The 12293-nt window shown below is 33.1% G+C and overlaps 2 protein-coding genes across 2 annotated transcripts; one reads left to right on the plus strand and one right to left on the minus strand.

The window, feature by feature from the left end:
• Positions 1-2129: 2129 nt before the first annotated feature.
• Positions 2130-3404, plus strand: AT2G23160 (F-box family protein; the record flags this gene model as incomplete). The annotated part of the gene is made up of 1 exon (NM_127880.2): positions 2130-3404. One exon carries the CDS (start codon positions 2130-2132, stop codon positions 3051-3053), a length of 924 nt encoding a protein of 307 aa, NP_179897.2. The 3' UTR covers positions 3054-3404.
• Positions 3405-3514: 110 nt separating this feature from the next.
• Positions 3515-6222, minus strand: GH3.3 (Auxin-responsive GH3 family protein). The gene is made up of 3 exons (NM_127881.3): positions 5843-6222; positions 5646-5747; positions 3515-5150 (listed from the first exon to the last, which is right to left on the minus strand). Exons 1-3 carry the CDS (start codon positions 6160-6162, stop codon positions 3785-3787), a joined length of 1788 nt encoding a protein of 595 aa, NP_179898.1. The 5' UTR covers positions 6163-6222; the 3' UTR covers positions 3515-3784.
• Between the last annotated feature and the right edge of the window lie 6071 nt (positions 6223-12293).

The following is a 12293-nucleotide window of genomic DNA, read 5'->3' on the forward strand; positions in this document are numbered from 1 at the left end:
CGTGTAGTTAATGTAGAGAGATTTTAGGGAAATTGTTAAATATCAAATATTTAATTCGAAATTTTTTTTTCTAATTATCAAAAACAAATATTAAAATCCAGTGGCAACCATTGTAAATAAGTTTCAACTACAAGATTTATTTCACAAAATGGCTGCAAAAATGTATATATAGATATGTATAGTTAATGTTTGCATGCTCATCAAAATGCATTGTGAAAAGAGGTGAACATGCCCGTGTAGTTTGTTATCTTTACCAATTCATCAGAATTCTAAACAACGCAAACTTTTATATAGGTTCACTATATTAAACAACAAGTAGAAATCAAAGATAAAAATTAAAAAGTCAAGGATAGATAATCTTTACTTGATTTCCATAAAAAAGTATGCATTTCTATGTACCAAACAGTATTTTTTTCTTTTGAATATAATTTTGCATTAAATTCAAAAAAACAAATTCTAAAAGATTATTACGTGTTTATCATCTCATTTTAAAGAAGTCTGCTCATTTTATTTGTTGATGTTTCCGGGTTATTTTTTTTTGGAAAATGATAACAACATAATTTTTTCTCTCGAAATATTTAGTTGACATAGTTGTTCGTATTTTTTTCTCTATTTTTACGGACCATTTTGAGTATTTTTTTTTTTGAATAAATACATGTATATGTAATGGGCTTTATTTAGAATGAATGGCAGACGACCAAAAGAAAAACAGATGGCACAACTTTCAAAGAGCAATCTACATTTCCCAGGCTGCGCGAAGATATTATCCTATCTTATGTTTCACTTTTCAGCGCAGAAGAAATATGAATCTCTAAAAACGTAAAACTCCATTTACTAAAAAACAAGAACACTTTTGGAAGTATGAAAAAACATATACGCTTGCTTGAAGAAGCAAATAAATTTGATATTTATCCGTGAAGATGTATGTACGATGTATATGGAGTATAATGGACATAGGAAACATCACATTGTCGAATCATCCGTGAAGATGTATATACATCAATTCAGACTCAGTTTAACTTTAAAATAATTTGACAAAAAACATAACATGATATGTGTAACCATGTATGTAGAATTAGATTATATAGAAACTTCGTCTGAGGTTCGCTTTGTGTTTCAAAAATCGGAATCAAAAGCTATGAAAAAGCATGTATCCACGCACGAACCAAAACATGTTTAATATGGCCCCTCTGAAAAACACTTTTTAATTTTGAAAAAACAATAACAGGCTTTTAAAATATTGTGGCCTAAACATATTAGAATTGACAAAATATTTGGCCCCCAGAAACACTTAAAAATATAGTGGCCCTAAACCCATAGCCCGTGGTAAATTTACTGTTGATATTATGGATGATTGGTAATTGGGGATTTTAACTCGCTTGTCATATACAAGTACTTTTAAAAAAAACTACTTTAGAAATATCTCATTAATTTCAATTACACAGAGTCTCTGATCCAGCTACTTTACCAGTAGGTCTCTCAAAATCTATCAGGAAAGGAAGCAGCAAGCAAGACCATCAATCTCAACATTCAGGATCTGCCTCTTGATATTATCCAAATCAGAGACTTGTCACATATGATCGAGTCATGATTCTGATAGGCACTTGTTTTTTGTTTTCCTTTTTTTGTTGATTAAAATTAAAATGAATTCGATGTGTTTAAAGCTTTGTCCTAAAAACATTCATGAGCTCTATTACGAGACATTCAACCTCTCGAAGACATTATTCATGAGATGTTTTTTCTACTCTATGCCTAATGGAAATTCTATAATTATCAGTTGCTGAAAAAAATGCAGACTATGCAAATTCGCTAAGATTAACGTATCTTTTATATCCACGTAACATATATTGAACAGAGAGATAATCAAGATCGATTGTACATGGAATAATAGTAGAGCTTGTTATGAACAATTAATTGTCTAAACCGTAACAAACCAGAACTTTACAAGTAAACCACAACAAACCGAAATTCATAATCTCATATAGCAATTGACCGGCTCGGACGTTAAATTAGGCCATATTTCTTTTTCTTAACCGACTATAATCGAAAATATATAGCTAGCTAGGGTTTCTCTAGGTCTTAATACATAAGTTTTCAACAAATCTATTTCTTCGTTCGATCGCAAAATCATGAATTCATCATCTCCCATATCGATTGATCTCATCGCTGAGATATTGTCGAGAGTGCCTTCAAAGTCAGTCGCCAGGTTTCGTTGTGTGTCGAAGCCATGGGCATCAATGATACGTCGTCCATATTTCACGGAGTTGTTCTTGACCAGGTCATCGCCTAAGCCGTGCATCTTATTCGCCACGGTAGCAGACGGTGTGTGGAGCTTCTTCTCGTTGCCTCAGTATCCATATGAAAAGTCCTCGTCGGCTTCTGTAGCAGCATCAGCCAAATTTCATGTGAAGTTCCCTCCAAACAATATGCGCATCGGTCATAATAGTGATCGACGATATTTTTCATATGGTTACACCTCTGGTTTGATCTATTTATATGGTGATTCGTCCGACGATAGATCTGTGATATGTAACCCCTACACAGGAGAGTATGCAATCTTACCTTATTTGCAACGTTACAGAAAGACGTATAGCTTTTTGGTGTTTGAACCGATTGAGAAGCAATTCAAGATATTGTTCATGGCTTATCTATCTGGTGATCGTGATCATAAAATCCTTACAGTAGGAACTGGAAATATGAAGTGGAGAACCATAAGATGTTCCTTGAGATATGAAATTGTGAGTGAAGGGGTATCCATTAATGGGGTATTGTATTACTTAGGCGAAACGTCCGCTTGGGATAATAAAGATTATGATTTAAAGTATGATTATGCGATAGTTTGCTTTGATATTAGGTCTGAAAAATTCATTTTTTTTGAGATAGAAAGGTTTTGTAGATTGATAAACTATAAGGGTAAATTAGCGGTAATTTATTTCGAGGATGATGTCAACTATCAATCGTGTCTTTATCGTAAGAAGAATTATGTAGAACCTGATGCCATTAATAAGTTGAATGTGTGGGTTCTAGAGGATGTAGAGAAACAGGAATGGTAGAAATATGCCTACACTTGGACCGATGATATATTCTTTCGTCGTCGTGAGGTTTCCGTTGCTCCAACGACTGCTGCTTGGGGTGACATAGTCTTTTCGATGTGTGAGTATACTCCTGGACAACCATTTTATGTTTTCTACTTCAATCCCGAAAAGAGCACTCTCCAACGTGTTGAAATCCAAGGTTTTGGTGAAGGCGTTTGTAGCGTTTACACCTTTGTAGACGACGTAGAAGATCTTAATGTTAAGGATTTAAAAATACTCAAGCCATCCAATGCTCCATTTGAGAAGACAGAAGATTCAGAATATGAAGAAGAATATGAAGAAGAAGATGGAGACGATGGTTGGTCTTAGGTGAAAGCAATGTGCATGTCTTTATTTCTGCGTTTAATTCTTTTGGTCAACATTAGATATCTATTCGTTTATGCTCTTTTCGTTTTGAATATTTTAATAAAGTAAGTTTTATTTCAAATCAAGTGTTCGTCATTAACATCGACGCTTAGTACATTTGCTTCGTTTCCAATTGGTGAGGATTCGTTTATCTTCGGTTTGAATCAAAGATCGTGTACAACTTTGTTTCCTGTTTTTATGTTTTTCGGCTAAATAACTTAAATTGTTTATTAATTAGAAATCAGACAAAGGAGGGACAGAGTGGAAAAAACATTGATGGGGTAAACATCCGTACACCGAACTTATTGTACGACTCACAAATCCTAACACAAACCAAAATCTTCTCAACGACGACGTTCTGGTGACCAATGTGGCAAAGCTGGGCTGAAGTGTGTAGATACAACCCTTGAGTCAAGAAGCTCCATTATTGGCGTGAAACTCACACACCTCGGCACCTTGTACTGATTGATCGATGCGCCTCTGGAGATGGCATAGTCCATGAGCTCCTCGAACGTTCCATTCTTCACAACACGTATCTCGAGTGGTCCTATCGACTTATCCGCAACCCGACTTTGTCTATACACAGAGTTCAACGACTCCTCCATTTCCAAGCAGCACCGAGCCATGACTTCGTCATTTGGAGGATTGGTTTGATCCTTCACTAGAAGCTCCCAGTAAATGACATAATGGCCAGGTATAGTCTTCGTCTCTGCATAGCTCGTGTACTCGATAACACGAGTTCCTTGCTCTCCAAGTAAGAGCGATGCGTTCTCAACCGCGCTTTGGAGCTCAGCTTCATCGGTTTTATCCGACTCAATGCTAAGCAAAACGTTCTTCCTCCGCACAAACTTGAACTGTGGAGCGGAATTGTAGAATCCAGTCACCTGAAGAATATCACCAACTCTATAACGGTTAAGCCCAGCATAGGTTGTGATCACAAGCTCGTACTCTTTCCCGACCTCGACATCAGCTAGCTCCACAAGTTCGGATTTTTCGGTTGGGACTTCATGATGAGGGAGAAACTCGAAGTATGCCATGTTTGGCATAATGGTATAAGAAACCTCAGAAGGTTTACACATTGGTTTCAAGTTGATCCCAAAGTAACTCTCGGACGATGCATACATCGTGCAAGCCATCGGTAACCCGCCGCTATAGTACTCAAGCATCGGGATATACTGAGCCATGGCTCCAGTAACGATGACGTCAAGGTACTTAGTGTTAGGCCAAATCTTAGTAATAATACCTTCCCAACTATTGTCTTGACCACATACCGAAGTTATGAAATCAGCCAGTTCTTGGTCCGGTTTGGTCAAGATCTTGGACATGCTCTCTTTAATGGCCGGGTCAGAGATTCTTGAACTTAAGGTACCGGTGGAGATATCGTCGGCGAGTTCTTTCCAATTGGTTTGAAGGAATCCAATGGCACGGAGGAGACCAGAAGCGAAGACGGCGCCGAGACGGAGGACTTCGTGACGCATAAGGAGACCACAAAGCATCTGCGTGTACATGCTTTGGGATGAGTCTGGACAAAGGATGGCTTCGTTAGGGCTCGTGTACACGTTGTACGGATCGTTAGGACGTCTCTTGAATTGTTCGCTTTTGTAATAACTCGTGAGCACCGGACGTGCTGGTAATCCACCGGGAGTCTTCGATTCCGTCTTCACGAACAAAAAATATAGAGCCTTGCCTTTGTCTAATCCGGGCACGTAGCTGTAACAAGAAAAGAAAAAACTATTAGTTATTGTAAGATCATCTTTTTAATTATTTAGGTAATTAATCCAAGGCTAGCTATCAAAAAAGAAAAAAAAAATGTTACGTTATTGCGATAGTGAAATAACATTTTAAAGGATGTACGTAATTGACAAAAAAAATCTGACAAAATATGAACTAAAGCAAAACACATGTTAATTAGATCTTTTGAAATTAAGTAAATATATATGATTTGGTTTATATTTTAGTGTTAATTTTTTAAATTTCAAGAATTAGGGTTTAAGGTTTCTGATTTATGGTTTAAACCTCAGCATTTAGTCTTCACGTTTTAAATTTAGAATGTAGAGTCCAAAGTTCAGATTTAAAATATTTTTGCTAAAATTTTAATATAAATTAGATTAATTCATAATTTTTCCAATTTTAACGTATTAATCTTGGCACGTAGATATTACTACAAAATAGAAGTTAATTGCAAATTAAATAACTGTAACTTACAGATTCATCACAGGCATGAGAAGACTGTATAAAAGCTGACGTCGGTCCATGTCTTCATCAATGGTTGGCATCAACTTCCTTTCACCAGCTGATGTCCCAGAGCTGGATACAAAACAAGATTAATCCACAATTATAGATGATTAACTCTGTCTAAGAGTCTAAGATAACATAATATACATTTTGGGTTAAGTATATACCTTGTGAGGAACTCTGTGATGGGGTAAGAAGACAAGATCATTGACCGGTCACCATTGGCAATACGTTGAATCTCCGGTTTAAGATCATCGTAGATAACCACCGGAACTTTGGTCTTAAATGTTTTACGGTCAGTGAATCCCTTGAGACCAAACCGTTTCAGGTACTCAGTGTCCGAGTTACGACTAAGTATCTCTCTAATCACTTTCTTCTGAACGAAATCGACGTTACGTGTCATCTCCTCAATGAACCTTAGAGCCTTCACGTCCTTAGTGGACGGTGAGTGCATCATCGGAGATCGCAGAGCTGAATCAACGGTCATGATTAAAATGGTATTTGTAAGTGATAATATTAGACTTTGTGTTTGATGATGAGGAGATATTGAAACTCGACGAGTATGGGGTTGTATTTATAGTGGCAAGAAGGAGAAAACCAACGTCAGCCAAATTCCACGTCGACATAAAAGTGGGCTCGGTTTGTTATCGTTAGACCGAGACAGGGGACAAGAGGGACCGCGGTCACGTAATCTTTGGCTAGTTTTGGGCAGACATGTGGGACTGATATGTCTGCGCCACGTTGGCATGTTACTTTGATTGGGCAATTTATTGTCATGACCGTAGCAGCTAGGCGTCAGCCCGTACGTACCACGCGGTTCCCTTTTATTTGGCTTGTGACTCTGCCTGTCACCGATAGCGACGGTCAATACTCAATACTAAAAGCTTTTTTTCTTTTGATTCCTTTTTAATCAGTGGTAATGACATTTTCAATTTGACTTATCAGAATTAAGAAGACTTGGTTAGTTGAATTAGAGTATGTGTGTGAAGGGATCATGTTGTTGTTCCCGGAGCCTAAGTAATTCTTTCCATGCATTGACATTAGTTCATTGGATGTAATAACATAAAAATAAATTTTCAATTTAAATTTGTAATTATTAATAAAAGTATGTGTTTTTTTCTCTCATAATCCGGAATTCTGTATATAAAATAAAGACTAATCATGAAACATGTGAGAGGCCAAAATGTTCTAGTGATTTAAAACGTCCACAATGATCAATTATTATTGAAATTGCAATAGAAAAACTCGAACATGTTTGGAATATTCCACATCTGAAGTTGATATTAAACCTAGAAAACATTTAAAATATGTGTCGTTCATTTCTTTTTAGTTAATTTTGAGTAATAAATTCATGACTATAGCACAAATTTGATCCAAATAGAATTGTCCCAATAGAGTGTTGTAGTTTTAGAATGAGGTTATGTTCGAGATAAATAGGAAAAGTAATCTCAAAAGGGTATGTTAGGATTCTGAAATCACAAACTGATTTAATGGGACCTAAATATTAAAAATATATAGAAAAGACACACATATCAATCCACCATGATCTTCCAATCCCATAATAAATATTTCGACGACTACAAAAATAACCACAAGTTGGTTAAAACTATATATACTTATACAATTACAGCTTAATCTTTTTAAGAGCAAAGCTTCCATAAAATTTTAGATGCTCCATCACTCCGGGTCATGCATATTTATCTTTCCGAAGGATCATGGGACGTTAGCCTAACAACCAAACCAAAGCAATAGTATACAATTAGCAACTTTGAGATTCTGCGTATATGTTTATAAAATCATTTTCGAAAACATTTTTATGCATTTCATAATTTAAATGTATGGAATAATTAAGATTCATATGTATGATTCACATTTTCTTTAGGCACCATGTATGATGTATGATTCACATATATATCGCATAATAATGCAGGGGGTAAGACGTTTGTCCTATGAATTGAAAGGTCGTGGTACGACTACTAGTGGGTACTCCTATTTATTGATAACTAAAACTAATTCTTGATTTGGAAGAACTAACTCTAAAGCAATTAAAGGCATGCATGGGACATTTCGTTTTGCTCGATCGTGCCTGTACCCACTCCAACTTGACAGTACTATTTAATTCTAGGGTTTTTGCTTTTTGTTTTTTTTCTTCTGAAAGAGCAAGAGGTTCAATTTTTAATGTATATTATGTATTAAAATTATATTTTATTTAAATTGGTAAATAGGAAAAACAATAAATATATTGAAAGAAATAGAAAATTATTAGGTTGCTTTAAAGTTTATGAAAATTTAAAATATTCAGCACATAGCAATTTAAAAATATTTGAGGACGATTATAGAAGGAATTAACGCGCAAAGTGATGAAGGCAGAAAAAAGGAAAATCCAAGCCAACTGATAATGTAGCTCTTATACATTTTTTTTGGCGATGTGTTAAAGAGATTGGTCTTACGATACCAGTAATAAATAATAAGATATAAAAATTAATACGGTGGTATCTTGGTAAGAAAAATCAATAATATACATCACATAGATGAAAATATGAAAAGCATATACATTTGTATCCTTTTGCTTTATATACAAAAAAATCAGAATTATGATATTAATATTATTCAAATATTATATTATTTGATATCTTGGAGGTATCCGAAGATAATATTCAGTCATGGCGATCAGTTGACATGTAAGCCTTAAAATAAAGACTAAATAAGATTACTGGTATACATAATACTAATAGAAAAAGAGAATATACGACCTAAAACAATAATTATTGAATATGTAATTGATAAAAAGACGGTATGCATATGAATATGACCTAATGAGAGAAAGAAAACAAATTGAGGAAGTGACTGGTCGCACGGGTCATGCCTTATCTTTGATTAGACATTTAGGGGAACACTTGGACCATTTCAACAATTTTCTAGTATGTCCATATCACTATTCTTTCTTCTTCTTTTTAATAATTAAATACCACTATTCCTTAGTATTGCATACGTTAATTGAAATAGTTATTTCCTCCCACTTGTCTGTTATTTTACTTGAATAGGTTAGAAATTCGTTACTAATTTTCTTGGTCTAAATAATACAGTATATTATCTTTGTCTAATTGAGCTCATTACTCGATGTTAAATGGTATTATGTAAAACTAAAACCAAATTATCTATAAAAGTTTTTTTGTTTTGTTGATTAGAAGAAACTATTTCAAAATTCAAAGACGAAGCTGCGTTCGGAGAGATATATTTTACGAGTTGTGAATCAACTTTCAATATCAAGCATGGAAAAGGCATGGCCACTAATTATTGCAAAAATAAAAGAAAAGAAAGAATGGCCACTATAATCCGACAGATATTTTCTTTAGAATCTTAAGCAATTCAAGTATGTTCCATAACTTTTTAATAAATAGTACAAAATTAACTCCATTGCTGTTTTGATTACATTCATAGGGAAATGATGAATGGTTCAAGGTTTGCGTTAATTCGGTCGAAGATTTTGAGAGAGAATTTGGATACGTAGAATTATGTTTTCTTTATATTGATTCAAAATGCTAAAACAATATATATACCATTTCATACCCAAGTTAACCGAATGTTTAACCCAAAAATTGTTTTCTAGATAAACAATAATTCTATAGCTGTATATTATTATTATTATTATTATTTATTTTTTCTCAACCATGCGATTAAATAACATTAAGAAATCTTGACTAAGTGCCTGCTAGTTTGGAGGAGAGTATTATACAATTAACATCCGCAATTGTTATTTGATTATAATATTTAAATATCAAGAAATTAAAGAAAGATAAAAGAGCATTATTTTCTTTATATACTTCAAAAGTTCAAAGTGATGTTTCTTCTAAATAATTCGAAGATTGGATGTTGTAATTATCTTTTTGTCATTAACATTATTATTATTAGTAGTTAGTAGACAGGTGCACGTTTAATGTTTGTTGACTTGTTGTCAATAATAGTCTTTAAGACCACTGTTGATATCTCCATGCGCAAGACAACGTAAATTAATTATCTTAAATCTGTCAATTTGAAATAAAGAAAATATTTTAGAACTCCCTTATTTTATTTTGGTGCAAAAATATTGTAGAACTCCCTTATTAACATTCCTTTTAAATGTATTTGAATGAAATTCATCCTTTCAAGTTTTTTTTTTTTTTTTGCACCAAGCTCCTTTAAAGTTGTTAAAATGTTTTAGTTCTTACACAATTTTTCGTTTTAAGTTAAAAATTACATGCTCTATTGTTTCCGGAAATTTTAGGAAAACAACGAACGATAGAATTTTTGTGAAAGATTCCGTATAAAAGATCGTGAAACATACATTTCGACATCTTACTAAATTTAAAGATAGACCTCCGTCCTAGTCTATAGACATGTACATCTTTATTTACAAAAGAAACAATTAGTCCTAGTTATTGATATTCCTAAGTATCTATTTTATCATCGGTCCTACAAACACACAGAAATATATACACACTTTGCATTGATTTGCCACTAAGAATTTCCAAATTGAGGATAATTTTAATTAAAATAATTAGGATTTTCGGGAATCTTTAAAATTGAAGATTAATCTTATTTAGCTTGGCATACGCAGAAAAAAGACTAAGCATTGTAATAGAAAAGACAAAGCATGATGACTTTATAGGCAAACACTGTCTTTGTTCTTTCTTTACCTTTGTCTTTCCATTACCGTTCTCCTTTTTATTTGGATGTGAACTTTGACGTGTGCTTGTGCTTTTATTTTCGACGACATGTGAGCTTGTGTTAGATAAATAAAATCTTTGATGTGATATATTTTAGATAACCGGGAATTTAACAAATAATTCGAAAGTAATCATCGGGGTTTTTGATATAACCGAACACAATTTTCGTTTAATTCGTATACATGACTAAGCATTATCAATGTCACAACAAACAAACTAGAACCCTTAATATTTTTTGTTTTTTTGTTAAGTCGAACTCTAATTATAGAGAACCGTAAATCACTAACCAATGGACTACAAAAAATTCTCTGACGTTTATGTGTACTTTTGTCAATGTTAACCAAAAAACCAAAATTGTGGGACAAAAATATACTTCAGTACTGTTTTTATTTAAATTGTTATATATATATAATCTGGCATTGCATTGATAAACCAATAATTTATTGTATGTTCGTATTCACGAAAAAGATACTTTAATATGTGTCTATTTTAACGAAAAGAAACTTTTATGAGGGTTTGTATTAATAAACAAAAACATAGATCGTGTGTAAAAACATCTTTGTATAATGTGTCTGTTTCCTCTTTTTCGTTTTCTTTTTCTTTTTATGGAGGTGGCCAAATTATCCATCAGCCACTAGTCAAGTTGGCTATGTATAAACGAAAAAGAAAACATGTCGTGTACGTATATTAGCATGGAATGAATTATTTGATTTTAATTTTCCTTTTTAAACTGTTAAAATAAATTGGAATAATAAACAGTAGAGATTAAACACCCATTACTGTTCTTAAGACAATTCTATTAAATAAATAATGTTTTAAGGCTTTGATCTGCCAAAGTTTTAACACAATGATTCGGAATCGGTAACTCAATGTTTTCGATGTCTAAACGTTAGATTAGTTGGTTAGATATTTGAGCAATTTTGAAAACATAACTTGCAACATACTAAAATGTTACAAATTATAACTCAAAAAAATTGTCTGACAATAACTAGATTTTGCTATCCCTTATATTACTCGAACTTCCTTAAAAATATTTTACCCATTTCTTCTACAACATATGTGGATTTAGTGATTGATTTGTTTTCTATACAAAATTTGTATGCTCTTTATTCGGTTTGATTATCGCTTTGTCCAATAGAACAAAATCAGTTGGCTACAACAACTTGAAGATGTGATTTATTTCTCTACATAATTTACTAAAAACAGTAGAGATTCTCATTTAAACGAGGACCACGACATGCTTGTTCGTCTTATTATACGTATCCCTAACTTTACACAGTAGCATTTCGCAAATACGTATACGAAACCACTTTCAGATAAGGTTGGCTCAAGTCTGTGTATTGATTAATAATTCTTGTCTATCCACGAAAAGTCCTAACATTGAAAAGCATGGTGGTAGGTTTAATCTAATCGTTTAAAAATTTAATTTAATCCGTATTATTTAATACGAGGGGACATATTTCAATCCGTCCGTGACATGGAATCTATATTCAAAATTCAATCTATGATTAAATGACGAATACTTATAGATTTCATTTGAAAAATTATAGTTTACAAACGACGATCCGTAGCATTATTTTTGTTGGTGCTTTATTTTTTCTCTTTTTATTTTTTCAGCAAGTGATGTTTGGCTATTACATTTCGTATTTTTCATTCAAATAAAGTTTTTGTATTGCATGCAAAATATGATAAACTACCATGTGCAGAAGAAAAATGGGATTCATTCACTCAAACATTAAAACAAAATTAGTAAACTTTGAAAAAAAAATGCTTTTTTTGGTAAACCAACATCAAACTGACTAAGATTTTTGGTTTATTAATTTAAGCTAATGTTGTGGTTATGTACCTATTTCTGTATTTCATTGTAATTCGGCGTATGTGTAGGGTTATTAAATGTAGATTAAAAAACCAC

Source organism: Arabidopsis thaliana, chromosome 2, assembly GCF_000001735.4.
Source record: "Arabidopsis thaliana chromosome 2, partial sequence".
NCBI lineage: Eukaryota > Viridiplantae > Streptophyta > Magnoliopsida > Brassicales > Brassicaceae > Arabidopsis > Arabidopsis thaliana.